The sequence below is a fragment of the Pygocentrus nattereri genome, chromosome 1 (genome assembly GCF_015220715.1).
Source record: "Pygocentrus nattereri isolate fPygNat1 chromosome 1, fPygNat1.pri, whole genome shotgun sequence".
Lineage (NCBI taxonomy): Eukaryota > Metazoa > Chordata > Actinopteri > Characiformes > Serrasalmidae > Pygocentrus > Pygocentrus nattereri.
The window spans coordinates 12,602,474-12,629,524 of NC_051211.1; the positions used below are offsets into that span (position 1 = coordinate 12,602,474).

General features: G+C 40.1%; 2 protein-coding genes across 5 annotated transcripts in view; one reads left to right on the plus strand and one right to left on the minus strand.

Moving 5' to 3' along the window:
- LOC108441433 (histone deacetylase 9-B) overlaps window positions 1–9,776 on the minus strand; it is a 76,433-nt gene extending 66,657 nt beyond the window's left edge. Inside the window, exons 1-2 of one of the 3 annotated variants that reach the window (XM_017720956.2) lie at window positions 9,583–9,776; window positions 7,281–7,383 (exon numbers count right to left, since the gene is read on the minus strand). In XM_017720956.2, the coding sequence (XP_017576445.1) occupies window positions 7,281–7,302 (22 nt within the window). In that variant the 5' untranslated portion in view covers window positions 7,303–7,383; window positions 9,583–9,776. Of the gene's footprint in view, window positions 1–7,266; window positions 7,384–9,582 lie in introns of those variants that run through there. The other 2 variants (XM_017720954.2, XM_017720957.2) reach the window with 2 other exon arrangements.
- A 9,501-nt stretch (window positions 9,777–19,277) lies between these two features.
- snx13 (sorting nexin 13) overlaps window positions 19,278–27,051 on the plus strand; it is a 50,495-nt gene continuing 42,721 nt past the window's right edge. For both annotated transcript variants that reach the window (XM_017720959.2, XM_017720960.2), the window contains exon 1: window positions 19,278–19,427. In XM_017720959.2, the coding sequence (XP_017576448.1) occupies window positions 19,416–19,427 (12 nt within the window). In that variant the 5' untranslated portion in view covers window positions 19,278–19,415. The remainder of the gene's footprint in view (window positions 19,428–27,051) is intronic.

Here is a 27,051-nt window from a genome sequence, read left to right on the forward strand (position 1 = left end):
GATGGAGCTCCATCACTCGAAAGAACACAGCTCAGTTCTGGGGGGGCTTTATACCCCTCTAGCCCACATTTGGCACTGGGCATTGCTAAGTGCACCTAAGTGTAGCTGATTTGATTGACTTTCATTTATTTAAATTTCCAGTCAAAACAGCCATTTAATACAAATTGTTCATTTGCCAGCATCACGGAAAAAAAAAACTTGTACTGAACAGATTGACTAGAAATGAAATAAATGAAGGGTGGTCTTTATCTTTAGCACAGGACAGTATATATATTTGAGTGATATGCTATGATTTTTTAACCCCTTAAAAAGCCAGAGCCCACCAGCAAAGCCAAAGTTTTAGGACAAACCTAAGAACAGCTCAGCCAGTTTACACTAGAGTCCCTGTATTTACTGAATAATAAACATTAGTATGTAATAAGCCCGGGGTTTTAATGGGTCAATACATTCTGAAATGGTAGGCGTGTCCAAACTTTGATGCAGCTGGACAGGCAGAGACAGCCTGGCCTGCACAAACCTGCACAAACACACGGATGCACACAGATCCTACTACACACAATAATACATTGCAAAAGCACTGAATTTAATATGTAGAGTTCATAAATGCTCAAAACAAGCCAGTCTTCAGAAGAAACACCACCACTCAGGGTGAGTATGTATGTGTCATAGGGACGCAGGATATGTATGTATGTTTATATTTCGACTGGGATAAATCTTCAAACTAGTTGAGTGGTCATGGCTTAATGCTCAAAGAGAGGCAGGTAAGCCTACAGTAACCTTTACTGATCAGTCACTGCCGAAAAGCACAGGACTGATACCCCCCTCCCCCCTTTCACTCTCACACTCTCTCACCATCTTGCTCAAATCAACAGCTCCCCCTTTGGGCCTAAAGGAAAATGTGCAGCGTGCGGTCAACAGTGTGTTGGTTTTGATTTAGGACCTCATCGTCACTAACGGACTGGACCATATCCTCTCATGATATTTCAATATTTCAAAATCCCCTCGCCGTATCTCCTAAGCAGGAAGCTTTTGGGTGGGGGGTCCTCTGGGATCGGTCCCCTCCCAGCTTTATAGATTTGCATGCGTGTGCACATGCATTTTGTCTACAAAGTTAGGAATGTAACAAGTTTCCACCCTTCTAGACCCGGGGGATGACCAATCTTCAATCTGAAGTTTTCACCGCTGAGGTCATCAAAATGTGCACGGAGGAAGAAGAAAAGCTCTCCGTCTTAAAAACTTCAGAAATGTAAGTTAGTTTTTGTGAGATTTATCGGTTTGAAGGGCCCACATCTTACATTCTCTCTTGAATTTTATCCCCCCTGAGGTCCACTTCTGTTGTTTTACATATCAAAAACAGTCTTAATTACTTTTTTCACAACCTTCTTCCAACCTCTCTTTATCCTTTTTGAGCTGTTTGTGTTACTGTGCCTTTAAGACTGATACGCGTTAGTGATCTCTGTTCTGATTGGCTGCTCTGTATTGCGCCTTCAGTGAGGATTGAGACACACTTTATAATTATAGTGTGAGCAGGCGAGGCTAAACTGCTCTAGGCCAAACAGGATGTATGTAAATGAACTGGTTTTAGTGACATCACAGAAACAATGAATTCAAAACAAGCTGTTTTTGACAGCTTACTTTCCATCTATGAACTGTATGACTGGGGAGCAAACAGTAAACAGTTAACACTGTTTAGATGTTACTTCAAACTCTTATCTTTAAAAAAGTGAGAAAATAATAATGTAATAAAAATCAAGTTTTTCATTATATGGGCCCTTTAAAGACCCAGAAAGCCTCCTGCAGATGATGTTTCACAAAGATGGGAAGAACTTTTGAAAATCTACAGTGGCTTTGGGGTGGATACATGAGGGTGGTCTGCTGATTATTTTTTTCTGCAAGCTGGCTAAGGCTAAGCTAAGGAAACTTAAATGTAATGTCTGTTTATTAGCTTCTACATCAGTGCATCAGTATTAGTATTATAACATATCATCTCTGCTATGGTCAATAACACTTTAACACTAAGCGACTTTAAAGAACAATAACACAGAGTCACTTATGAAACTGTAAAATGTATATTGTCTCTATATTTCATGTATATTTAATATATTTCAATTTGTTTTTTATATTTTACTTTACTTATTTACATTCTGTAGATTATTATAGATGATTATCTGAGCCTCTCCACAAGCATTTCAAAGCATAAATGTCCTGAGATGTTGTGCAAATGACAAATAAACTTGAAACTTTTTAGCACTGTAGGGGAAAAACCTTTTTTGGAAGTAAAAATCCCATTCAGGTTCTCCATAGACACTTAGGAAAATCTGTTTACGCCGTTAGAAATAAAGGTTCTGTGCAGGTACATCTTTCGTTCATCAAGGTACAAACAATGTAAATGTTCCCTCAAAGGTACAACAGTGTCTTTAAGGTCTGATTGTGAACCTTTAAACACGTCTTTCCAGGTGAAAAGTTCGTATTTGTACCTTTTCATAACCGGATGTTTTAAAACAGAACAGCAATATAAAAGCTTGGAGGCGAGGCAGGGTGTGTGGAGTCAGTACAGCTTAGAACATATAATTTCAGTGGATTATGATACAGTCATGTCCCCTGACTAAAGGTACTGAGATGGACCTTTGAGGGGACAGTTTACTACCTTTATTTCTGAGAGTTTACAAAGAGTTTTATGCAACCAAACCAACCAGCTACGAGATAAATCACTGACATTATTACTTAATTTTGAGAAACTGTCAAAAACACAAAGATACAAGACTTTGTGCTTAAATTCCTTAAAGCCAGAATAAACTCTTGATCCCCAAAAGCACCATGAATGATGTCAACCAATCACTTTCCCTCCACTCCAAACCATTTTCAGCTTACTTATACAACTGCATATTTTCTTTTACTACATTTCCTTTATGTTGTATATTTATGGTGTTTACTTATTGTTCACATTAGGTTTATGTACATTCAGTGTTTGCTTTTGTGTTTGTTTTGTGGTTAATCTTTTCACCTTGTTTGCTAGTTTGTTACAGTTCCAGTACAGTGAACAATGAGAGAACGATTTTAAGAATGATATAAATCCTCATGTGGCCTGTTTTATTACTTTACTCATTAAACTGGTCCCAGTAGACAAACATAATCATCACGTCATGCTTTTCTGGCACCGATCCACGTAGAAAACAGCAACATCTCTGGTGAGAAGTTGGTTGGACTCGCTTTACGACTCGGCACAGAGTATTTCTTTATGAGGAAAGTTAAAGTTTTATGGCTAAAAAAATCATGTTACCTGTGGAGATTATGAACGGGATTTCTACTTCCAGAGCCACACTGTTCAGCTCTATACTGTCGGGACCAAGGGCTATCTCCTTCAACCCCAGGCCTCCAGCATAATATTATGAATAAAAAAGAAATCTTTTAACACTGGATAAACACTTTCACTAATAATTGTTTTAAGTCTAAGTTCTCAAAAGATGTCACAAAGGAAAGAGTCTTCAGATGCTGAGTTTGTGGAAGAGGGAAAAAGGCTTCTTCTTTATTTCAGCATCAAGTGGCACAGGGTCTCGAGAGACCCAACTGCACAACTGCAGTGTTCCAAACAACAGTTTATGCCATTTATCTGGGGTAATTTGATAACCTCCCGCCTTACTTCTCAAATTTTGATATTAGCTTATTCTCTAATAGTTGCATCTCTCTGTCCATCAGTTTGGCCATCAAGCTCACTCCTAAAAACTGGCTTCAACCGTCAGGGTCAACTTGCCCCTCGCTTCACTGGGTCAGTAGGTACACACAGGCCTGTCTTTGAACCCAGGGCATTTCTATTGTCTAGAATCTCCCATTTAGACATATTAAGGCCGAGCCTTTGTGAGAGAATTAATATTCTCTGTTAGCCAATACTACCTATTTGGTTGTTGATTACAATATCTAATCTAACTGGGCTTGGACCTTGATTTTTAGTAGACTTTATCTTTGACACCATAATTCCCCTCTTACTCCTTATACATTCTCCTGCACATATTGCCATGGTGCATATGTTAGACATCTGGCCTTATAAAATCAGTCTCCCTTAAAAGATCAAACAAGTTTATAATGCAATGACATTTTACACCAGATATACTGAATAAATAACACTATTTCAAGGGCACAGTGGTCTATTGAAAGGACACGTTTGCATGTGAGACAGAGTCTGCGGCTATAAAGCGAAAGTAAATAACAAAATGTTGATACAGATCACATTCAGCACAGTACCAGCATCTGTTCAGGTTTAAAGGCCCAACGGCTCAAACCAGCACTAGAAATGCGCAACCAAAATGCTACTAATCATAGCAGCCACAAATTAAAACCTCACTACAGCCACAAAGCAAACTAACTCAGATACACTATTAACAAGGAGTATACAGGCCTTAACATTATGTTATAATTTATAATAACGTTATGTTATAATTGAAGTTTGGGGGGAGTGGGGGGGTGGGGGGCATGCCTGAAACCCCACCTCTTCCAATCTTACACCTTATAAATTCACATCCTCACCTCCCATTCCATTCCCTGTTCTTCAGTCCTACACCCGTCCTACATCCTACATTCATGTTGTTGACATTGTGACCATGAACCCTGGTTCCTATCACCACCACTATAAAGAAATCTGAATCTATATGTTTCTCTACAGTGAACCACTTCACACCAAGCCACTCTGAATGACTATGGTTATATTTCAAGAACTGAATTATTCAGAAACTTCCTCTTTAAGAATGTTTTTGGCTTCTCCTGTAACTTCTCTTACTATTTGGGGGATTACATGTTTGGACAGCCACAATATGTAGTTACATGGATTAACAAACATTTTAAGCCAAATCTTCATCACAAAACTATCATAAAACAATGTGTCAGATATTAAGCAGTATATATCTAACTGCTTCATTTAATGACTTTCTATGAGGGAGCTTTTAGGCATTTAACTCTTCAGACGTCTAATCAGCACCACTGGGAACAATTCTGACTCTTCAAGTTTATGTGAGTCGAGTATTTCACATCAAACCACTCTAAATGAGTTTGTTTACATCTCAGCCATTTAATTATGTAGAAATGTCTTAAAAATTGGTGGACTTTCCCTTTAACTTTTAAAGTAAGTTAATTTTACTGTAGCATTTCTTTTGGCCCATTCATCATGACATTTTCACCCAGTGTGAAGTACAGCAACCGTGTTCAAATCATGTCAAAAAATAAAAATTGATACAAATGGAAATACATGTTTATATGGACAGTGACATTTATGAAATGCCAGTTTTAGGCCTGTTTTAATCTACTGTTTGTCAGATCATGTGAGTGCCCTGATTCATGCAATCACACAGTTTGAGATTAACTAAGCTCTAAAATGTACTTACATATTGCAACCTCTGCAACATCAGCATTGCAAACGCCAACGCTGCCATAACGATTAACAAAAATATATACTGGGGCAGTACTAATTTGTCCTGGCTATGTTGGGGTAATGGTCATGGTAAAATGCACTATTTTTATGATGGCATTTCAGCAGCGAGATTCTGCACCAGCGCTGACTGAAAAAAAATCAGAACACTGCACACAGAGAAGGTGAGTGTTATTCAACGTTTAAAATCAAGCCTGCAATACATCCAACGCCAGGCATCCTTGAGAGCGAGAGCGTGTCTGCAGTGGTCTGATGAAAGTAGCCCCCTCTAAGCCACCTGTCAGCGGGGTCTCCATCTGCTCGCCTTCCCCTGCCAAGAACACATCCAGAGCGCAGGAGCGCCTCAGGCGCACAGCAAGCGCAGGCTAAATATACACCTCTACTCTCAGCCTGCCCACGGGAGGCCTCTTTCAACCTGCAGCACCGACTTACGCTGCCCTTAAAGCGATAGTTCGGCCAAAAATCTAAATTCCTCTTCACTTTAGCTCAAACACAGTCAACTAATAGGGCTGCAAAATAAATCGCATTTTAACATTATCGTGACAAGAGTTTCCATTATAAACACATCATTAAGAGCTTGTCAAATTGCCCCATACACACAGCACAAGAGAGTGATTACATTACAGCAGCCGAAACCCTTAGAAGAGTGTTTCCTCGCTCTAGGATTGAACCCTGCTGAGTATGAGTGACTTAACCATTAGGCTAAGCAGCCAATAACAAAGAACACACATGCACATCTCAAAAACACCCCCATCCTGAGCTACAAGCTTGTAAAAATGCATCAAACATCAGGATTGTTCTCAGTATTTTGTTTTAGAAACAGAATATACTGACAGGACAAAGACAAACAAACACAATGTGTATGCACATAAATTGTATAGATGTGTAGTATATGCTGACGGTTTCTCAGCCTTTCAGTGCTCAAAAAGTAGCTTGAAGTTCTAATGTAAGAAGCTCTGTGTATTTATTTGCAGTGCAAAAATTTACATCTCAGATGTTCAGTTTTGGTGTCCTGGTGTCCTCTTTCTTATCTGTTTTTTTTTTTTCCCTCGATTTTATCCCCAGTTAGTCATCCAGTGGCACCAAATAGTTAGGACTCCCCCAATCACACAATATCATCAGCGCTAGGAGGGTGAGCTTAGTACAGGCTTCCGAGTCCTGTGAAACACCACCACATCCTTTGGAACTACTGCTCACACAGCATCATCGGACAGACAAACCCGCCCAGAGGAAAGCGCCAACTCCCAGTTCTTTCCAACGCTTAGATGGTTGTGCCACTTGGGAGTCCCTGTTTCCTTTTCTCAGAGAGGACTTCTTGACTTACTTTCAAATTTTCAAAGAAATCTGCAGGGATATTTTTCCTTCAAAGTTCAGTCTTAGAAGCTGGTTGTATTTTCTGCCTCTCACAATCTCTGCTGTTTATCTGATGGGTGAGTTTTGGTGGTCTACCAGGTTTGTAAAGTTGTTAGAAGCCCCATTTTCTCCTTAGCTTTTAATCACTTTTTGAGCTCCAGTTTTTGAAACTCCTGTTCTTACACCTACTTTCCTTTGACTTTCCTGTGGTGATATTCTCAGAAAAATACCCTAAAAATATGAATAACTTGTACTTATTGTAAATGAAACAAATTTTGCCTCTCAGGCTTTTGCAAAGTACTGCACAATAGCCTCATAGTTCTAGCAAAAAACTAAAGTAAACTTCAGACTCCAAACATGTCTTGGCTGATCGACCATATTTGGGGTAAGAGGATGAATTTGACTTTTTTGGCTCATCCATCATTTGTAAGACACCCACACACTTGGAAGGCTGAAGAACAGCGATGCCAATGAAACACAAAGCATGCAGAACCTACAAAGCAGGCGATACCTGAGTGCTCAGGTGAACTCATGGCAGAAGCATCCACACAAACTGATGGTTTAGCCTTCTTCTTCTGAGCATCCAACAGTGCTTTCCTCACGCAGGACAGCACCTGGGGAACACACACAATACATGCACACATACACCTGAGTGAACAGTGTTTATTTAAGGAGGCAAGCCTACCCAACCTGCTCTTTCACAGTGAGTGCAGAATGTACTGTATGGATTACATAAGCTATAGCACATACAGTACTGTGCAAATTCCACCCTTCATTTATTTACTTTACAGCCAAAATGGCTAGTAAATACCAGTAATTCATATATATTTTTGGCCATTTATTTTGGTCCATTCATCATGAGATTTACACACAATGTAAAGGTCAACAGGCATTTTCAAACTATGTCAAAAACTGAAAAATGGCAATGTCTTTGTTTTGAAATCAGCAATATATATATACATTTTTTGTGTTGTTTTTTTTACATATACATGCTAACACACACATACATATTTTCTTAACTGCTTATCCTTCTGGGTCGTGAAGGAAGCGGGTCCTATCCCCATGGTCTTTGGGTGGAAGGCAGGACAAACCTGGACAGGTCGCATGTCCAGACAGATGGACATACACAATCACACCTAGGGGCAACTTAGTGTGATGGAGATTGGTAGGGCGAACTCTCCCGGGAGAGAGATGCTACTTGGTGGAAAGGGCCTTTTCCGGTCCTCAAAAGGGAACACGCAGGAATTAGCAGGTGTGGTGCAATGGAGACCATTCATTGGGCTAGGGAGCACCCACACTCCACTCATCAATCCAGAATAACAGCAGCAGGCAGAACATACAGGCTACAACCTAGAGCTATCCACCATGTGCATATACCTATTGGCATCTCCACTCTCTCGCTCTCTCTCGTATATACATTGTAGTGCCCATGCGTGTGGTCTAAGGCACTTAAAAGTGACCGTCACATTAGCATGTCCAATTGGCCTGACTGCATGTCTCTGGACTGTGGGAGGAAACCGGCACACCCAGACAGGGATAGAACATGGTGGTCGCCCGGCTGGGGAAGTGAACCCAGGCCCTTCTTGCAGTGATGCAACAATGCTACCCACTGCGCCTACACATACATCCACACACACATACGACATTGCAGAACAACGATAGGTTGTTAGGACAAAACCTTCTATCTATTCTATTGCCATTTTTCTTTTTTTGACCTAATTTGAAAAGTCCAGTCGTCCCTTTTTGATTTTTCCAAGCATCAAGACGGAAGGACCAACAGGAAGGTCATTTATATGAGATATTCTGTTATATGTATTTACTTCAAAGTTAAGAATGTTGTACCTGTACATACATACATACGCCGGTCAGGCATGACATAATGACCTTAGTGTGTCCACTCTTCACCTCTATTACAGCTTCCAGTCACAGTCACTAGGAGTCCCATTTTCTCGGCATTTATGAATCATATTTGGCATCATATTAATGAAGGGTGGTCTCTGATTTTCGCACAGGACCTCTAAGGAGGGAGATCCAATTCAGCACCTGTTGAGCCACAGACCTCATCCCGTTGAGGTAACCATGGAGATGCAACATGCTCTCATTTACGCCTGCTCCGCATTTACATAAGCTGATGGAAGTGGATGCTTCTCGCAAGTTGCACTAATTATACAGTTACTAATTATAGCCTACAGTTGTGTAGCTCGTGCATAATCCAGAACAAAACTGATGGGTCGTATCCAGCGAGCCAGGCACGGCAGAGCCCCGCGCATGCACACATAACACAACGGGGGAAAGGAGGAGTTAGGAGGGGTTATCAAGGGGGTATTTATCGTGCACGTCCGACTTCCACAATAACGACACACTGACGCTTTTTCGTTAATTGCTGCATGACATGCAGGCGCGTGGTGCGCGCGCCTTATCTCTCCGCTGGGTGGGTAGATGGTATCGGTTCTATTTTTAGCGCGGTGATGTTTCCCCTGGAGAAACTACACGGAAGCGATGCTCTGTAAATAGGCACCAGTGCCTGCTCCTAACACTTTATTCCTTGTTTCACAGAGAAAACACACAGCAAAAATGACCCAGGAGTGAAACCGCCTGTCCAGCTTTCCCTGCGTCCACTTCAGACGCACATATGTAAGAATACACACTCTGTTCATGAGCCATCCAGCCTCGGCTTCAGCCAACACAAGCAGCAAAGTACAGGCGGTTTTCCAAACAGCTTTAAAAACACCATGAAGTCCAGTTGTGAGGATGCTCGCCAACCTGCCAGGCGTCCCTGGTCACTCTGACCTCAACACGAGTCCCCCACTTACCTCCCTGCTGGAACTGCTTCACTGGAGCTATCCGGGCTGAGTGAATGTGGGCTTTAATCCACGTGTGACTGAGTCCAACTCGCCTCTCTCTCTCACACTGTGTCTATCTCTCTCTCCCAGGCGGACGGAGACTGGTGGAGTGCTGGGGGGGCGCTATCACAAGAGCCGCAGCGCCGCTCTAGTCTACACGCTGACTGACTGTGGGGACGGAGTTCTTCTTTTCCCACCCGTATCCCGACGCCCCTCCTCCTGCGAGGGGGTTGGCTAGCAGAGTCCTGCCTCTTCTGCTAGGATTGGCTCGTAAAACTTCACGGCGACAAATAAATAAACAAATACACGCATATACAGGCAGGCTTGGAGCTAAAAGTACCTTCACACAGCTTTCCCCTACACTGTTAGAAAGAAAGGCACTATGCAGATGCAAACGGCGTAACTGTTCCCTCAAAGCTCCAGCAGTGGTTTTAAGGTCTGATTGTGAATGTTAAATCAGTTTTTCCAGGTGAAAAGTTCGTCTTTGTACCTTTTCATGGCCTAATGTTTTAAAACAGAACAGTAGAATAAAAGCCTGGAGGCCAGGCGGGGTGTTTGGAGTCAGTGCAGCTTAGAAAGTATCGTTTCAGTAGATTATGGTTCAGTTATGTTCCCTGACTGAAGGTAATGAGATGTAGCCTTGAGGGTCCCACCACAGTGACAAGAGGGGCACTGCCCCAGTGACAGCTTACTGCTCTGAGAGTGTATAAATATGTTCTCAATAACAAAATGAAAGAGCTGCTTTATAAAACCTGTCAATGGTAGATTGAGTAACTTTTTCAACGTGAGGGGCGCATATTTTTTTTTATCATAAAGGGGCTTCAAAATCACTGAGCACTTATGCACTTATGGCAATCGTGGGCCAGAGGTTGGGGGACCTGGCCTTGTGACCAGAAGGTTGCTGGTTCGAGCCCCAGAGCTGATGGTACATGAATGAGGTGTCCTTGAGCAAGACACCTAACCCCCAACTGCTCCTGGATAGGGAGCTGTGGGTAGGGCTGCTCACCGGTCCAGGCAAGTGTGCTCACTGCCCCCTAGTGTGTGTGTGTGCATGGATGGGTTAAACGTGGAGGTGAAATTTCCTTGTTGTGGGTTAAACACCACAAGTGTGTTGTTGTTTAACACATCGCTTTTAGAGTGTGGTATATTGCCTTGATCTCTTTTTAGACTTGAAAAGAAAGACGGGTAAAGAAATTCCTCTCAAAAGCACAGATCTATGTAATTCCATAGCTACATTAGTGAATTTGTTAAATCTGACTTCAAAACAATCATAAAACAATAGTCATAATAGCTTTATGTACGAACCTTCTGTGAAATAGCTTAATTTATGCAGATGTCTGGTTCCTATCACCACCACTGTGAACAATTCTGACTGGGTAAGTTTCTCTAGAACAGAGCATTTCACACCAAACCACTCTGAATGACTTTGTTTACATGTCCCTGATCGAATTATGCAGAAATGGTTGAATTCCACTTTAAACTGCTAAGAAAATCACTCACAGTTTGATGCGAAATGCTTTCATTACAGAGCAAAGGTCAGAAGAGTTCACAGTGGTAGTGATAGGAATCAGACATCCGAAGACTTTAATGCCTCTAAAATGTTTATGACTACTTTGCCTTAGACATTGTTTTATAATAGTTTAGTATTTACCTTAAAATGTACTTAAGTATCAGAAGTAAAAGTACTAAAAGAGTAATTCTGGCTCTGATGTCCTGTTATCATTTTATAACAAGACTCGCTTCATGAACTCATTTCAGGTGAAAATCCTCCAGCATCTCTCTTGGTAAACCAGTCTTTTAATAGAACGTCATTAATTAGTGACGCTGACGTCTATTAAAATGATCATAAGCACAAAACACTGAAGGTAAACAGTTTCCATCAGGGAGAACCGAGTGGCTCTGAAATCACTTTTTACACACAAGCAAAGTTTCAATTTAAGATTTATTTATAACTTAGTTCCAAGTTTAAGTTGAATAAAAACTGGCTTTAAACTCAGGATCACAAATGAGCTCCTTTACTATGTTGATCTGTAGGTCTCTGTTCATAAACATAAACCAGCCCAAACTAATTTGCTATTAAATGAAATGGTGTTTATATAAATTCAGAAAAAAGCTGCGTCAGTCACGAATGTATATGTGGACATATTTCTATATTGTGCTCTATTTACACAAAGTTAGGTTAGTTCATCATTTATATTGAACAGACTCTCCCAAAATGTTACGCTGCTGCGCTGACGTTGAACCGTGTGCTGCACTGGGTCGGTATGACCAACAGGTCAAAACAAGTTCAGAACAAAGTGACCACTGTGCCCTGATTGGTGCTCTGGCTTTGCGTTTCTTTTGTTTGGACATGTTATGTTTTCATACACACAGAAACCAAAAGAAACAACAGATTTCTCAAAATGCAGTGGAGTAAAAGTCAGATATTAGACTTAGAAATGTAGTGGAGTGAAAGTAACCCAAAGTGAAAGTCGCCCAAAATGGAAAAACTCCAGTAAAGTACAGATACACAAAAAAGTACTTAAGTGCAGAAACAAAATACATTTACTTCATTACTGTCCACCAATGAAAAAGTACAACACTTGCTCACAGATATACTTACATGCAAAAGCATTAGACATACTGGAAATACTCAAAGTATCATTTCAGAATTTGGATACTCAAAGTACACATCCACTTGAGTGCACCCACTGTCCCACTGGGATATTAAAGGGCCCATAGCCTACAATTTTTGTATATTTAATTTTTTGTATAGCTGGCAACTTTTTGTGTGGTTTGATGTATCAAAACTGCCGTAATTTATGTCTACATGACCATTTTCCAAACTTTCGTCATCCCTTTCTATTACACAGGCTGTTTATGTCACTGTGCCTTTAAGAGTGAAATATGCAAATAAGCTCAGTTATGACTGGCTGCTAGGTGTATTGTGCCTCCTTCAAACAGCAACTGTAACTTCAGCTTGAAAGAACAGGGCTTAATTGCTGATTGCTGTAGGCTGAATAGGTTGTTGGTTTTATGATGTCACAAAAATAATGAATTCAAAAAGGCTGTTTTTTTAGCTTAGTCTCAATTTAAACGGGACATTTCTACTGGACAATCCTCGTGTTTAGGCTTAAGTTATCCGGCTAACTGTGAAATCCAGCTTTTTGGAATAGGTCCCTGTGGAGCGAAGGGAAACTTTCTGCAGTAAACTCTTCACAGTAAACAATGTATATGGAACTGTACACAGCACACAATATATGTATTTTATAGACTTTAAAGACTTTTGTGTTGCATGTTTAATGTTTTTCTGCGTCTCCTACATGAGGAAAAAAGATTCCGACTAGCCAATCCTAGCTTAGGAAAAAGGGCGCCGGTAGCCAATCGTAGAGCAGGAGGCGGGATTTGTCGGAAAACAGGTGGTAAAAAAAAAAAAAAAACAACCAGTGGCGACACAAACGCTTTCTAAAAATAGCGGAGCAGCGCCACAATAGAGCGGATTCAGAACAGCAGCGTTTACACAACACGAGGCGATGCAGGCAGAATGGTCTCAATGGTCTCAGAACAGAGAGAGAGCAGGTTTTAAAGCCCACCACGGGCAAATATCCAGATAACCGTCCCAGCACACAAACAAACACACAAACAAATAGTTATGTATAGGGGTCATTCTCCATTTGGAGTGGGAATCCAGGTGGATACATTTAAAAAATGTCTTTCTATAAAATTATTACACATTGTTTAAAACCTACCATTCACTCCCCAGTCCATTCAGTTCATACATGGAAGCTAAGAACCAACTCATTTACAAACATCCACCTGTCGGGCCTACAGGCTGGTTCACACAAAGTTATGAGGAGTGTTTCAGCTCAGACTGCTTTTTGAATGAGGACAGCCAATCAGAACGGAGCTCGTTTACATATATCAGGCCTGAAGGCTCAGACTTTTACACACTGACCTTGGTGCATTCCCGTGAGCTATTTGACAGTAAATGTACTGAGCCTGTGTATAACAACTGATGGTGTTTTGCACACCAAGCGCGACTTTTAGGACGGCGAAAAATGCAACATTACTTTATCCACCCATCGGTTTTTGCACCAGTAACATGAACTCTCTGACCAGTCGTGGTCGTCTCTGCTATCGCCGAGATGACAACTAAGATTGTTGTACCTGCAACTAGAGCTTCTTCTCAAACATCAGAAGGAACAGAATCTCTGAAAACAGCTCAGGCTGGCCTACAGACATGTGAGTGATACGTGGAAGCAACGAAAGGCCCAATCCCATTTCACCCCTCGCCCCTATCCCTGAGCCTCCGTTTTGCACGCTCACGTCTAGGGGTAGGGTATCTCAATTTTTGTTGAGATGGGGGGATAGGGTGAAGTGTTGGGGCTACACGGCCCTCCAAACGGAGTGTTATGAGAAAAAAAAAAAGAAAAACGGTAAGATGGCTGAGCAAGAGACCAAATAAACCCACAAATGTGAGAATTTTCCCTGTTAAAAATTACAATTACCACTCTATGATCTTAGTTTAATGTCGTTTCAGTGCATTATGGTCGTTTTCTTCATGAGCACCATAAAAAATTGCTAACAGCATGCTAATGTCTCGGTAGCTAGCTAACTAATTTTCCCGTTCCACCTTAAATAGTCCAGCTCTGACGCCTGAAGTGCCAGAATGTAACTGCTGCACCATTTAAGGTGGAACGGGAAAATTCAAACAAAAAGCTGGCGAATATCTGACTTCAGCTTCCTATCACTGAAGAATTAGGGGTGGGAGATAATAAATAATTGCCCCCCTCTTTGAAGGCGTATGATGCCCTAAATGTAACTAAAGCCCAGCAGTGAGGAGCTGAACTTCTCCCTCCTCTGCTGTCTCTGAAGACTGGCAGGGTCGCCTACTATGAAGTATTTATTTATTTATTTATTTATTTTTTAAATCTGAGGGTCCCATTTCATAGGGTAAGATTTCAACCACTACCCCTTATAACTCAGTTCCAAGGGATTAGGGTGATGCTCTAAAACAAGGGGCAGGGCTAAAAAGAAGAAATGGGATTTGGCCAAAGTTTCAGCTTCTGCATGATGTGGCTACTTTCACATTTCCAGTGCCCAGTGTCACCGTTTGCTCGTTCTGTGAGGAGCAAACAAGGTCTTATTTGCACTTAACGGCATTGTGTCCATTTGTTTTGTGTTCCAGTGTGAAGCTGCTAAAGCAATACAAACCGAGTTGTGACGCTGTGTGTGAAAGCTCTCAAAGTTTCAGTGTTTGAATGAGGCAGAGAAACTTGGTTGTTGTTTTGTGAGAAGCTTTTGACTGAAATTCGGCCCATTTTTTCACAATCTGAGTAACTTTACATTTTTTAAAAATCATGTTGCATCCACTGTGTACAATTATGATGCAGAAATATGATGTCTGAATATTCTGCACTTTTGTGTCGTTTATCTGTGTCTAACTGCCTTGACAGTAATAAAAACAGCCTGTCTAAGGCTAAGGGTTGAAGAGAGGCAGGAAAGTGGTCATGTAACAATAAATAATGACCATCTTTGGTACAGAAAACCGCTCATATGTTACAACTAGACCTCAAGGGAAAAAGCAAAAATACAACATAAATCTGGGATACGGGCTCTTTCATATTCCCTCATCTGATGTCTTATGGGAAGCTGCATTTAGCTTGAGCCTTTACGTACTGGTGTCCCTGCTGCCTGGGGCTGTAAACCAGCAAAGGGTTCAAAGTCCTCTTTACCGTGTGATAGGTAATGTCATGTGCAAGGTTGTGTCCCGGTCAAACCGGAATCTCTAGGCGTCTTTCTGCTGTGTTGAGATGTCAACATGATGCTTTCTTCTCTGAAAGCTTAATTAAGCACTATGCTTATGTCTTTACATGAGACAATTTGCTCAGGGCAGACGAAACATGAGCAGCCAGTGTGACTGATAGCTTGGCTCGTGTACAATGGGGAACCTGGTCACAGTGACCTCCTACAAAGCCTCAGACGGAGCCTGGGATTATGTTTACCTACACCCGTGTCTGCAGTGTGACCCGGCTGGGGCTTTGCTCAACCTGAAACAGGTATCTGTCTGCGCTCTTCTCACTTCATGTATAGCGAAAAATGGAGAGTTACAAGGGAGACAGTTAATTAAGGGCCTTTTTTTGTTCTCAGACATGCATTCGGTTCTTCAATCAGAACTTATAGCATGATGTGGTGGTTTGGCTCCTGGATCTTTCACAACAAAGAAGTAGAAATAGTGTAGAAATCCATGCAGAGGCCGATACTGATGTAGAGAGCAGCAGGTGTGTAAAGGATGCTGCACTTGGCAACCAGAGCTGGGAAAAGTACTGAAAACAGTGTTATAAATATATTTAGTAATGCATTCTCTTACAGTAAATACATGCAGAATAAATTTAGAATACACATGTATGGAGAAATTGAGATTAATAACTGATCATCAATTTGATTTATAGTCTACTCAGGCTATGGCAGAGTTCAGTAACACTGAGATTAATAACTGATGATCACATTGATTTATCAGTCTACTCAGGCTTTAGCAGAGCTCAGTAACACTGAGATTAATAACTGATCATCACATTGATTTATCAGTCTACTCAGGCTTTAGCAGAGCTCAGTAATGTTGAGATTAATAACCGATCATCACATTGATTTATCAGTCTACTCAGGCTTTAGCAGAGCTCAGTAACACTGAGATTAATAACTGATGATCACATTGATTTATCAGTCTACTCAGGCTTTAGCAGAGTTCAGTAACACTGAGATTAATAACTGATGATCACATTGATTTATCAGTCTACTCAGGCTTTAGCAGAGCTCAGTAACACTGAGATTAATAACTGATGATCACATTGATTTATCAGTCTACACAGGCTTTAGCAGAGCTCAGTAACACTGAGATTAATAACTGATCACATTGATTTATCAGTCTACTCAGGCTTTAGCAGAGCTCAGTAACACTGAGATTAATAACTGATCACATTGATTTATCAGTCTACTCAGGCTTTAGCAGAGCTCAGTAACACTGAGATTAATAACTGATCACATTGATTTATCAGTCTACTCAGGCTTTAGCAGAGCTCAGTAACACAGATTAATAACTGATGATCACATTGATTTATCAGTCTACTCAGGCTTTAGCAGAGCTCAGTAACACTGAGATTAATAACTGATCATCTATGCATGAGTTTAACCTGGAGTTTTAAGAGCACAGATTTAGAACAAGCATTGATAGAGTTTCTATTAATGGTTGTATTTTTTATTAAGTGGATAAATATTCTAAACATGTTCTCCAAAACCTGTACAATGTTACTGTATTCTGAATACTGCCTGTTCAAAATAGCACAAATATGCACGGGATGAAAATGATTTTTGGAAGGCATGCATTCACACACCTTAATTCAGTAAGATGAAGGATCTGTGAGATACATCTCTCACCTGCTGATTTGAAATCTAACAAATCTGAAAATTAAATATTAACTTCTTTGCAGAGCTCGCTAGCACCTAGTTATATTTACTCAGGTACATATATGATTTTTCAAATGATCAAAAGGTTGGTGATAGCATCTGTACTGCTTTGTGACCGGTCACAACCCTCACTTATATCATTTTATTTCAAACTAAGTGCATTAACAAGAGAAAAAGAGAGTCTAACAAACTTCATGTTTTATATTGACAGATACTGGATGTCCCACTGCAGTTCTGTAGGAAACTCAGTACTTAAATATTCCACTTTATTTTACTTTCCATGTAAATGAATCATTGGCATGTAAACAAAGTTATTTACAGTTGTTTGAAATGAAATGTTTCATTTACCAAGCAACCAAGCCAGAATTGTTCACAGTGGTGGTGATAGGAACCAAACATCTGAAGCGTTTGTGCCTCTAAAAGCTCCCTCACAAAAGGCTATTAGACAAAATGGATGCAAATATGTTGTCTCAGACAAGTTATTTCAGATTTACCTCTCTTTTACCGTTACAAACTTCACATATCGCTGCTGTCGGACCAAAACCTTGTATCTCCAAAGTGATAACATTACAGGAGAAGGAAAAAACATACGTTACTTTTAATGTAAGTCAATGGAGCCAGACTTTTTTTCCATGTCATTTTGGGCTTTTTCTTTTGGTCCTTTTATACTGAAATTCAAACACAAGGTACAGGACAACATGCATTTTCAAATTATGACAAAAACTGAAAAACAACAAAAATGGAGATACAAGGCTTCATTACAACAGCAGCGGTATAAAAACTCAGAAGACAAATTTAGGTATTTTTGGATAGTAAATAAAATGAGTGTAATTGCACTGTAGATGTTGCACCATCTGGTTCCCATCACCACCACTGTATGGAAATACATGCAGTATATGTATATATATTATAGTATACATTGATGAGCTGCTTTGGTACTTGTTTTAAGGAAAGATTCTCCTACCTCTGTTTTACATTAGCTGTTTCATTAAAATAACTCATTTTAGGGAGTATGTGTTTAGGCTACTCTCACCACCTATGTGAATTATAGAAGCCCATTTTTGCCATTTAAAATGAAAAAAATCCAGTTTCTAATTTTTTTTTTATTAAGTGAATTGCTGCACCATTATGTTGCAATTTGCTTAATAACAAAAAAAAAATAATTTAGAAATAATACCTCACTATTTTCGTACACTAGGTCAGTATTTTCTCTTTATTTTAAGAAACATGCTCATTATTTTGGAAACATTTTGTTATTTTCAGATGCTTTCTCATTATTTTTAGATGTTTTAAGCTTTTAAGATGAAAACAAAATATAAGTATGTATATAAACATGAATAACAAGAACATTTCTCCAAAACAATGAGAAAGCATCTTGGAAGAATGAGAAAGTAAAGAGATCATTTCTTAAACCAGGGAAACCATCTTAAAATAATGAGCTTGTATCTCAAAATAATGACTGAACATCTCAAATTAATGAGACAGTGTCTAAAAGAATGTTCTAGCATCTCAAATTAATGAGATAGTATGTCAATATAATGACTGAAAATCTCAAATTAATGAGATAGTGTCTAAAGGAATGACGTAGCATCTCCAATCAATGAGATAGTGTCTCAAAATAATGACTGGAAATCTCAAATTAATGATATAGTGTCTCAAAATAATGACTGGAAATCTCAAATTAATGAGACAGTGTCTAAAAGAATGATCTATCATCTCAAATTAATGAGATAGTATGTCAAAATAATGACTGAAAATCTCAAATTAATGAGATAGTGTCTAAAAGAATGAACTAGCATCTCCAATTAATGAGATAGTGTCTAAAAGAATGACCAAGCATCTCAAATTAATGAGATAGTATCTCAAAATAATGACTTAATATCTCAATACAATGATTTATCCTCTTATTTTAATGAGATAGTATCTAAAATAATGATTCAGTATCTCGAAATGATGGCAGAGCAATTCGCTTAAGAAAAAAATAGGTGCTGGAGTATTATTATTATTATTATTATTAATTTAGGTGGCGGGAATGGTTTTCCATTATGAATCCATACAGACAGGTGCTAAATGTATTTTACAGTCTGCTTAAGTTGTCGTGTTTTGAACTGGATCAGTTTTGAGTTCGTCCAGTCTACGCCCACAATTACAAACGTCACATCACTGCGGCCAATCACGGCTTAACATCCGCAGGCGGTGGGAGGGGCGTCGTCGGACGTAAACCTCGCAATATGGCGACTCTCCGGAGAGAGTACGGAGTGTGGAAAGCTGCCCGCTTTTAAACAAGAGCAGCGCATCGCTACAACTCGCACAATGTGTTGGGGCTAACCTGCGCGACCCCTTCCCCGACGCTTGGAACAATGTTCGCGGAGGTGAGTGCACGCCAGAGCCGCAGGCGAGCCGAAGTTGGCTTTCCGTTGTGTGGAATGAGAGCTAAAGTGGCTAGCCAGGTCGGCTAGTCGCCGTTAGCCTCCGAGCTGCCTCCCTTCCGAGCTGACAGGTAAACACGGGACGCGGCGCGGCCAGGAGGGGCGAAGAGAAGCATCTGCCTTCATGGGTGTGGGATTACGAGGCTTAATATCACGGGCTTAGCTCGTTACTGACGCCGACAACTTGTTCAAATTAGCTAGCTGGCTAGCCGGGCTTGGTTACGTGTTATAGAAATCGGTGCTCAGGCTTCCAGGGGTCTGTTTAAGGTGGAATGACTGCGGCTGCTTCTCACGGTCTGGCTCTTTGAGGTGTGGAGAATGACGAGGCTGAAGTTGGCTTCCTATTCGCCAGCTTGTTATTCCAATTTCCCGTTCCACCTTAAATGGTCCGGTAAAATGTCAACTCTGCACCATTTAAGGTGGAGCGGAATAATTCGAATAAGAAGCTGACTTGGGCTTCGTTGCTCAGGTCTGTCTAAGGTGGAATGACAGCAGTTAGCGTTATTCCTCGCAGTTTGGCTTTTTGAGGTGTGGAGAACGCCAGAATAGGAGTTGTGGACGCTCTGCGACGTGGCTCCTCGCCGAAATAGGGTGAAACGCGTTGTTTTCATGTGTGTTTGTTCTCCAAACTGTGTTTGGCTGGCTAACAAACTATGTACCATCTGAAACGGTCAAATAGTCGGTTAAATAGTGACGAATAATGACGAATGAAGGAGATTAAGACGAGCAGTCTATCTGACAGCTTGGTTGTGATAACATCACTGTGCAAACTATGAGACTGACAGCCTCACTGTACATGACAGTGAAATCCTCTTTAGCTAGTGCTGCTCTACTAGGCTGGAAGAATTTCCACACGGGTGACTAGGGTGACTAGAGCATGATGACAGTTTGGTCAATCTGCATATGGGTTTAGCTTTGCTTGGGTTTGACCTATATGACCATGCATGGACTTTCTAGGCCATATCAGTTGACCACCATTTAAAGAATTGGTTTAGTGAGAAATCAGATTTACACACTTTACCCTTTACCCCAGATGTAGTCGGTCAGCCAAGACATGTTCGCTTCTTTAGTTTAGAACTGGGTCAGTGAGCCCATCCATACTAATAAACACTAGAACTCAATAGTCACCCAAATAGTTTCTGTGAAAATACACCCCTAAAACTTCTCTCAAGCCACTCAAACCACATCTAGGTCTTCAGCAAGATCACACAGACTTGTTGATGTGGTTTAGGACAAAGCATGTCTTAGTGGGCTATAAAAATAAGCAGTTTTTGCTTAGGTTATGACCATGCATAGACTTTCTGGGCCCTACCGGTTGATCACAATTCAAAGGAATACTTTCGTGAGAAATTAGATTTACACATTTTCCCCCTTGCTCCCGATATAGACGATTGTCCAGGCCGTGTTTGCTTCTTTAAAACTGGGGCAGCGAGCCAAACTGTTGCTAATGAACACCAGCGCTCAGTAGTCACCCGAATAGCCCAGATTGTTATTGTAAAAATACATCCCTAAAACTTCTCTCCACCCATTTGAACCACATCTAGGTCTTTATCAAGATTGCATGGACTAGCTGATTTGGTTTAGGACAAAGCATGTTTTACTGTGAGCTATAAAAATAAACAAAACTTTAGACAGCAGGGTCTGTCTTTATAAGCCGCACTCAGAAGGAGAAGTGCGATCTAAATCGGTATATGTGACACTACCCATCATAAATACAGAAGAACCTGATCCAAGATAGTGTGTGTGTTTTTTTTTTTGTTTTTTTTTTTTGTTTTTTTTTAATGCTCATAGTAAATCATACTGTGCTCTAAGTCAAATTCAGTCTGTGTGACCTTAATGAAGACCTGGATGCAGATTGAGAGAAGTTTGGGGAATGTGTGTTTTTTACAGTAACGGTCAGGGTAACTGTTGTTGTGGAATACTGTAGTCACTATTTTTGCAGCTTGCAGATCCTGTTGTTTTGGACTTGTATTCTCTGAATATGAAGCAACACTTGAAAACAAGAGAAACTTCTCACAACCTGCAGTTTCTCCATGAAACTGATGAGTCACCTCTTACAGTCAGACACAGTCCCAAAAACCTTTCGCTTCTCTGTTGTGTGCACTAACCCTAGCTCACCTACATGCACAGAGACCCTCTCAATGAGCTGTGTGATCTAATTAAGGAAGCTCTACATTTATAGAGCACCTATGAGCACTCATTACAGGTGCCAAAAGTGTGCATGCTCATCTTAATCCCATTATCCGCTCTTAATCGAAGCTTAATGTTAGCGTGGGAGCAGTTGCTCATCAGGTGTGTAAAGAGACAAGTGCATTTACATACTGATACTTAGCCATTATGCAGCGTATCATATTCTGAACCCACTGATTAGTGGCATTGAGTGCTATTGTTGTTGCGTATTTACGAACGATTGCTGGATTGTTATGGTTCATGCACTGGTTGTTGAGCATTTAAGATGAAATAATAGGTTTATCGGTTTCTAAAGAGTAGTGCGTCTATGTTTTAGCAGAGATTTGCTCATTGCTTTCGCAAAGTGCTTCAGACAAGCATCTGTCATGGCTTGTCGAGTGGCGTATTATGATTCATGGATTAGGTGGTAATGCTCTCGGGTCAAGATGGCCCTTACGGTTGGGCACAGTGACTCTGTTCAGCTCAAAGTGACCTCCTATTAAAATAGTTTATTTACTACACCAGTCAGACAGTACTGTGCAAAATAGGGCTGGGCAATATGGTGATATTTATCGTTATTGTGATAAATGATGTCACATTATGTCACGGCATACTTTTCTAAACACATTGTAGATGCAGTCAATACTTAACACTTTAAGAAATGATACAACTTCATCTTTTATTATGAAGAACATAATTAGGTCTGTTAGTTGGATTTATTTGAGTACAGCATGTAAAGTAGTTGAATGAAAATCACAAAATTCATAGATTTTTTTTTTTAAACGTGGTTCTAACTTGTCAAAACCTCAGAAAACCTAGATACAATGATGCAAGTAGTGTTTTGAGAGCATGTCTTAAAATATTGTGACACTTTTTCGTCCATACTGGCCACCCTGGTACAAAAGTCTGAGAAACTGATGGCAGTGACAAAAGCAGTATATTAAAATTAAACACTTTCACAGTACTGACCACAGTTTTAACGCCTTGGCTAGTCCGTGGTCCATACCTGTTTGTTAGTTTAATGGAAACCTGAATCTTTCTCTCTTTCTTTTTTTATTAAGAGTTTACATACAGCTTTCGCTCTATATGAGAAAACTAAGCTGTGAAAACAACCTGTTTTGAATTCACTGTAAAGTCACATTTATATACTCACCTGTTCAGTATAGCAGTTTAGCTCCACCAATTTATGCTGGCGTTACAGTGTTTCAGCATAAAATACTATGAATGAGGTACACTGTAGAGCAGCCAATCAGAACAGAGCTCATTTACATGTATGTGTTAAAGGCCCAGTAACCAAACAAGCCTGTTTGTTTCTGAGGGATAAAGAGAGATTGGAAAATGGTCACGTGTAATAAGTTATGACTGTTTTTGGAACAGAATGTTTGATTTCATTTTAAAGAAAAGAGTTTCATGTAGTTTATAATAATTGCTGCAGTTTTAAAACACCTACCCTTCACTCCCTGGTCTATGCAGCCCATATGTGGAAACTGAGCTGCAAAAACAGCACTTTGTGAAATGAATTATTTCCATGATGTCACGTTTTGCTCCCTATTCAGTTTAGCAGTTTAGCTCTGCCAGTTCATACTCTGGTTATAAAGAGTGTTTCTGACCAGGTGGCTTTTTGAATGAGGCAGCCAATCAGGACAGAGGTTTAAAGTCCAAAACAGACTGCAATTATAACTGTTTCTGGTGTGTAAAACCCCACAAACAACATAAGTGGAGCTCAGAGAGGAAAGTTAAGTACAGGAAAAATGTAAACCTTTAGGCCACAGTCAAGACAGAAAGTCACCTCACTGTTTTCTTCGCCGTGGTGGGGCAAAACTCAGGCCATTATACAAGGTGATTTTAGAGGGAATGTAGGCTTTGTTTACACAGCAGGTAAAAGTGGCCCAAATCTGATCTTTTTCTTCAGATGTGGCACAGATGTGTTATGTGGAACAGCGAAAACACACTGAATCTGACATTTTCAGTTCCAATTTTAGATGCTTTCAAACGTGGTGCTGAAATCCGATCTGCGTCCGATTTGCAGCAACTCAACATTTGTCTGGATTTTGCACTGCTGAGAGTGCATGAACGTTTGGGCTGATGTCTCTGTACTAAAAAATTAGAAGAGACTTATGGCAACCGTTCCATGTTCAAAGAGATTTCAGAGAACAGTTAAGAGTCTGGAAAGCAAAGGTTAAAGAATCTGAGCACTCGTTCTGGGAATGAGCCCAGCTGTCAGGCATGGGAACTTCATGATTGCTCCTGTGATGCTGGCAAAGATGAAACTTGCTCTGGAAGCGACTCGCGTTCGTTCATGGTCATGATTGTTTACCTCTGGATGAACTGCGTGAAGCAACGTGACGCATTGTTCTTTTGCCCATGTGGGTCAGTTTGGGAGCTGATCTGTTCAGACTGATTCCGGATACAGATCACATTTATAAGATACTCTATAACAGCCAAACAAAAAAGAAATCGGATTTGGTGAGAAAATGAGATTCAGACCAGTTTTACCTGCCATGTTGTCATCGTCACTACAAAACCTTGCATCTCCAAAATAGTCACTTTACAGGAAAGGAAAAATGACTTGCCTTTGAATTTAAGTTAATGGAACAAAATTTTTTACAAGTCATTTGGGACCATTTCTGTTGATCCTTCATGAAATTTTGACACAGCGTAAAGGACGCAGAGCAAAATGATGATAATTGCACATTGCTTTTTCAAATAGCGGTGCCCTTTACCATTCAAGAGAATTGGCTTTTTCACCAGGCAGATTTTGTTTAGGGATGTACTGATACAAATTGTGGGTCAATATTGCTAATATCTAATATTTTTTTATATACATCTTCCAATGCCAATATATAAACATTTTTAATATGGAAACTAGGATTAAATGCACCTGGATTAGCCTTACAGAGAAATATAAAGTTTATTTTTGCAGTAAAATGAATAAAATACAGTCTTGCATCATACAAACTTTCTGCTTCTTAAGAGTGCAGTAAGTACATCATCAGATATCGGTTTGACTCAGTTAAATCGAAACATGCTGATATATGTAAATATAAAGAAAATGTCTCCTGATATGTAAATGTTTATGATATCATTGTGCATCTCTAATTTTATTAGCAGTCTCTCTTACCAGAACTTCTCCTTTGCACTTCTAATCAGAAGGCATAGATGAAATGTGGATTATACAGGTCACTTTGTACCCAGAGGTCAGTTCCAGAGCAGCCTTCCTGTAGAAGCCAGTTTAGTCAGAGTGAGTAGGCCTGATGGTGATAGGTTTTCCATTACTGATGCCAAAAACTGAATAATCGGCAATGGCTTGTTTAAAATGGTGCAAGTTTCTGCCTTTACTCAAAATTCTGGAGTATGTTTTGTGACCTGAATGTAGCTCAGACATAGCTGCAGTTCTGTGACGCTTTATTTAATCTGCGTTTGCATTCCAGATCAATAACTAAGAGTGTTTTGGCGCTTTACTGTCCATAGACTGATCCTGGCAAGTGGTTCTACTTCACCCGCAAGGCTGTAAGATGCGAGTGACATGGGGATGTGTGCACAGAGAGCAGGTTAGGACTCAATCCAGCATGCCCAGAGAGGAAGCAACTGCAGTAATCAGCTTACGAGGTGTCTCTTAAGCATGATCTGCGCACATTGTGTCATCAGTGGTCACATTGTGCAGTTAATCAGGAATGCACTATGAAACTGCTGAGCGGACGGGCTGATTTTTTTTTTTTCCTCCCCGTATCTCATAGCCAGGCTGTAAAACTGAAGGAAAGACAGACCCTGTTGTTGAGGTGTCGTTACAGCGCTATGTCTTAGCTTAGTCTGCATTTTACCAACTGATATTGAGGTCATAGACAGAGTAGATACACTGAAATATAGGTTAGACTATCAGAAAGCTGAGTCAGCATAATCTGCAATAACAATGTGCTGTTATTATGCTGTTGTTATAACACTTGTAGCGTTTCTCAGTAAACCACAACATTTGTGGTGTGCTGAGGGCCAAAAAGACAAAATAAAGAACATGCATAGTTTTTAAAAGTACATTTTATAACTTTACACTATATATTCTTACTAAAATATATCAGAAATGATAGTTGCAGTTTTCTATTATGCAGTTTTGAGGCTATATGGTATAATATAACTGTTTTACTCAGGTACTTACTGGGATTTCATAAAAAAAAATCAACATTGACATATCTTTTTTTTCATTCAAGACTGCTGCTCTGTTTAATTCTTCTCCATCAGCCTTGACCTCCTCCACCTCTGTTCCATTCATCAAATAGGAAAAGGGCCAAAGAGATTTATGGTATTTCTACGGTATTTATACATTTATGGTAAATAGGCTTATGCTATACGTCACGTGTTTCCCCCTCAAAGAAACCATGTCAAAGCTGCTAATTAGTGCATCCTTTAGTTAGTTCTTTTAATTTTTCACATGAAGCATACACGACATATCACCACAGTACTTGTCATTCCTGAAAACGCAGCGTGACATTTCATATTATAGGCTATATTATATTATATTATATTATATTATATTATAAACTCCTATTTTGCTAAAATGTCTGGACGGGGCAGTCGTGGGCTGGAGGTTAGGGAACCGGCCCTGTGACTGGAACGTCGACAGTTCGATCCCTAGAGCCAACAGTCCATGACTGAAGTGTCATTGAGCAAGACACCTAACCCCCAACTGCTCCCTGGGCACTGCGGATAGGGCTGCCCACTGCTCCGGACAAGTGTGCTCACTGCCCCCTAGTGTGTGTCTTTACTAGTGTGTATGTGGTGTTCCACTTCACGGATGGGTTAAATGCAGAGGGGAAATTTCCCTGTTGTGGGACTAATAAGGGTGACCTTGATCTATATATTAAAAAAAAACAATAATAATAATAAAAACGTGTGTGTGTGTGTGTGTATGTATGTGTGTATGTGTGTATATATATATATATATATATATATATCACACACACACACACACACACACACACACACACACACACACACACATACATATATGGATGTATGCTTTAGACCAAAATCTTGTCAGTGTGTTAACATTGTATTCGTCATCTGCCAGCATAAACATCAGTTCATGTAATAACTTTCGGGGAGATACCTTTTCGAGGCTGCTTCAAACATCTGTTTCTTATCTGCTGTGACTATTTCTGACCCAGTAAGTTTCTGTAGAACAAAGCATTTAACATTAATCCACTCTGAATGACATTGTTTACATCTTTACAATTTAATTATGCAGAAAGTTGAAAAAACAGTAGAATTCCCCCTGTCCTTGGCAGCAAGCTCTTGTTCAGGCACTCGGATTAGCAAAAGTTTAACACACTTACTCAAAAATATGAGCAAAACTGTGGAGTCTGTGTATTTTGTCTGTCTTCTCACAATTAAACATAATCAGTGT